The sequence below is a fragment of the Eimeria tenella genome, genomic scaffold (genome assembly GCF_000499545.2).
Source record: "Eimeria tenella Houghton genomic scaffold, Eth_scaff18, whole genome shotgun sequence".
Classification (NCBI taxonomy): domain Eukaryota; phylum Apicomplexa; class Conoidasida; order Eucoccidiorida; family Eimeriidae; genus Eimeria; species Eimeria tenella.
The window spans coordinates 403,418-405,917 of record NW_013541630.1 but is presented as its reverse complement, the minus strand read 5'-3'; the positions used below and the strand labels follow the sequence as shown (position 1 = coordinate 405,917).

The 2,500-nt window shown below is 46.8% G+C and overlaps 1 protein-coding gene across 1 annotated transcript in view; it reads left to right on the top strand.

The window, feature by feature from the left end:
- Positions 1-484, top strand: part of ETH_00017925 (CRAL/TRIO domain-containing protein, putative) — a gene marked incomplete at both ends in the record, with an annotated part of 3,183 nt that extends 2,699 nt beyond the window's left edge. The window contains one exon of the mRNA XM_013373893.1: positions 216-484. Coding sequence (XP_013229347.1) covers positions 216-484 — 269 coding nt within the window. The remainder of the gene's footprint in view (positions 1-215) is intronic.
- Positions 485-2,500: the final 2,016 nt, after the last annotated feature.

The following is a 2,500-nucleotide window of genomic DNA, read 5'->3' as shown; positions in this document are numbered from 1 at the left end:
TAGGGTTTAGGGTTTAGGGTTTAGGGTTTGGGATTCAGGGCTTAGGGTTTGGGCTTGGGATCAGGGTCTTGGGTGCAGCGTTCGGGGTTTCGGTTTCGGTTTCGGGCCAAATGTTCGGGGCTTTTGCCTGAAGGGCCAGGGTTTAGGGTTTAGGGTTTAGGGTTTAGGGTTTGAGGAAGCGGTTTGTTGAATTTTCTTTTGCTGCTTCCACTCAGGAGCAACAGATGACAGCGCAACAGCAGAAACGCAAGACGGAGAAGAAGAAGCGGAAGACACTGACGATCCGGACACTCCGGAGTCTTTAGAAGACGAGCAGAAGCGTTTGCTGCTGCAGGAGGCGCTGCGGAAGCAAGAAGCAGCAGCAGCAGAAGCAGCAGCAGCAGCGCCAGCAGCAGCACCAGCAGCAGCAGCACCAGCAGCAGCAGCACCAGCAGCAGCAGCAGCAGCGGCGAAGCCTCAGGCCGCTGCGCCTAGTAGCTCTTAACGCAGCAAAATTGAAAACTGCGTTTTCTCTTTTGGGGATTTCCCTGGAGCTTACCAGGCCTTTAATGCAGCAGCAAAAGAGCAGCAGCAAAAGAGCAGCAGCAAAAGAGCAGCAGCTGAAGAGCAGCAGCAAAAGAGCAGCAGCAGAACAGCAGCAGCGAAATAGCAGCAGCGAAAGAACAGCAGCAAACTATCTTTTGCTTTCTCCCCACCCGAACCCCAGCACTTTTCGTCCAAAGACTTGCTGGCTGAAGAATATTAGCTAGCTGGTCGCTAGCTAGCTCAGCTAGCTAGCTGATAGCTAGCTAGCTAGCTAGCTGGTGCGTAGCTGGCTAGCTGGTGCGTAGCTAGCTAGCTGTGGAGTTGTAACTAGCTAGCTAGCCGTGGAGTTGTACATAGCTAGCTAGCTGAGGTGTGGTGGCTAGCTAATGAGTAGCTAGCTAGCTGACGAATAGCTAGCTAGCTGACGAATAGCTAGCCAGCTGAAGGGTAGATAGCTAGCTGAGGGGTAGCCAGCTAGCTGGGAGTTGGCTAGCTAGCCGAGGGCTAGCTAGCCATCTTAAGAGCAGCTAGCTAGCTGAGAGGTAGCTAGCTGGCCTGTGGCTAGCTGAGGCGTAGCAGCTAGCTTACCGGCGGCTAGCTGGGGCTTCGTGGCTAGCTGGTGGCTAGCTAGTTGCTTGGTTGGTAGCTAGCTGGCTGCTAGCTAGCTGGCTAGCTGGCTGCTAGCTAGCTGGCTAGCTGGCCGGTAGCTAGCTGGCTAGCTGGCTGCTAGCTAGCTGGCCGACGGCTAGCTAGCTGCCACTGGATGGTGCAACAAAAAAAAGCGAAAAAAAATAAAACGACATAAGTAAAAATGAAGTAACACGAAGCAAATAAAAAGCGAAACACAAAATAACATAGAGTAAAATAAAATAAAATAAAATGAAAGTAAAATAAAATAGAACAAAATAAAATAAAGTGCTGCTGCTGTGCCTACAAAAGAATCAGAAATTCAATTAAATGGAAATATAAATTTATTGGCCATTTTAAAGAAGTTTAAGTAGAAGTTTAAATGCACTGATTAGCTGAAAAAAGATTTTTAAATTAAATGACTTTTGTTTTAAAGGAAATCCAAAAACAATTTTAATTTTAAAAAGGAAAGTAAATATACAGGAAAAGAGCTTCAGGCTCTGGCCCGCAGGGCCGGTGTGGCTGCTGCTGCTGCAGCTGCTGCTGCTGCTGCTGCTGCTGCTGCTGTTGCTGCTGAATGCGAATATGAAGTGTGAAGTTACGGATTTTATATGGAGCTGGCTGCAAATCTAAAAGGCCAGAAAACCCCAAATTAAAAACATATTTATTATAATTATTTTTTAATTATAATTTTTAGAATCATCTTTATATTTTAATTCAAAATTAAGAAAGTTAATTATTTAAAACAAAACAATTGTATTTGCTGCTTTATTTCCATTTGAGAAATTCTGTGCCTTCGCATTTCTTCCCAAGTTCTGCTGCTAGCTGCTGCTGCGCTGCCGCAGCTAGCTACAGCTAGCCATAGATAGCTCCAGCTAGCCACAGCTAGCCATAGCTAGCTACAGCTAGCTGTAGCTAGCTATATAAGAATTTGAATTGCTGCTGAAGCCACAGCGCATTCGCGGGGCCGGGTGGGGCTTTGGGCGTTTCCGGTTTATACGTGGAATTCTAATATTTATGGATCAACTTGGCCAAAAATATTAAATTATATATCTTTTAAAACATAAATAAAAGCACTTCAGATAGATTTAAATAAATAAGGAGCGAGAAGAGCAGCAGCAGCAGCAGCCGCTGCTGCTGCTGCTGCTGCTGCTGCTGCAGGGGCTGGGGCTGGGAGCACGTGGGGCGGCGGGGCGAGTCGGTCCTTCGTTTTGCCGCTGGCTCTGGGGTTTTTTGCGCATTGGGATTCCCAATTGGTGGAATTTTGCATTTAATTTAAATAAATAGAATAAAAAAGACAAAAAAGGACGCAATGGGGCGCATGTACGGCAACGGCAAGGGCATGAGC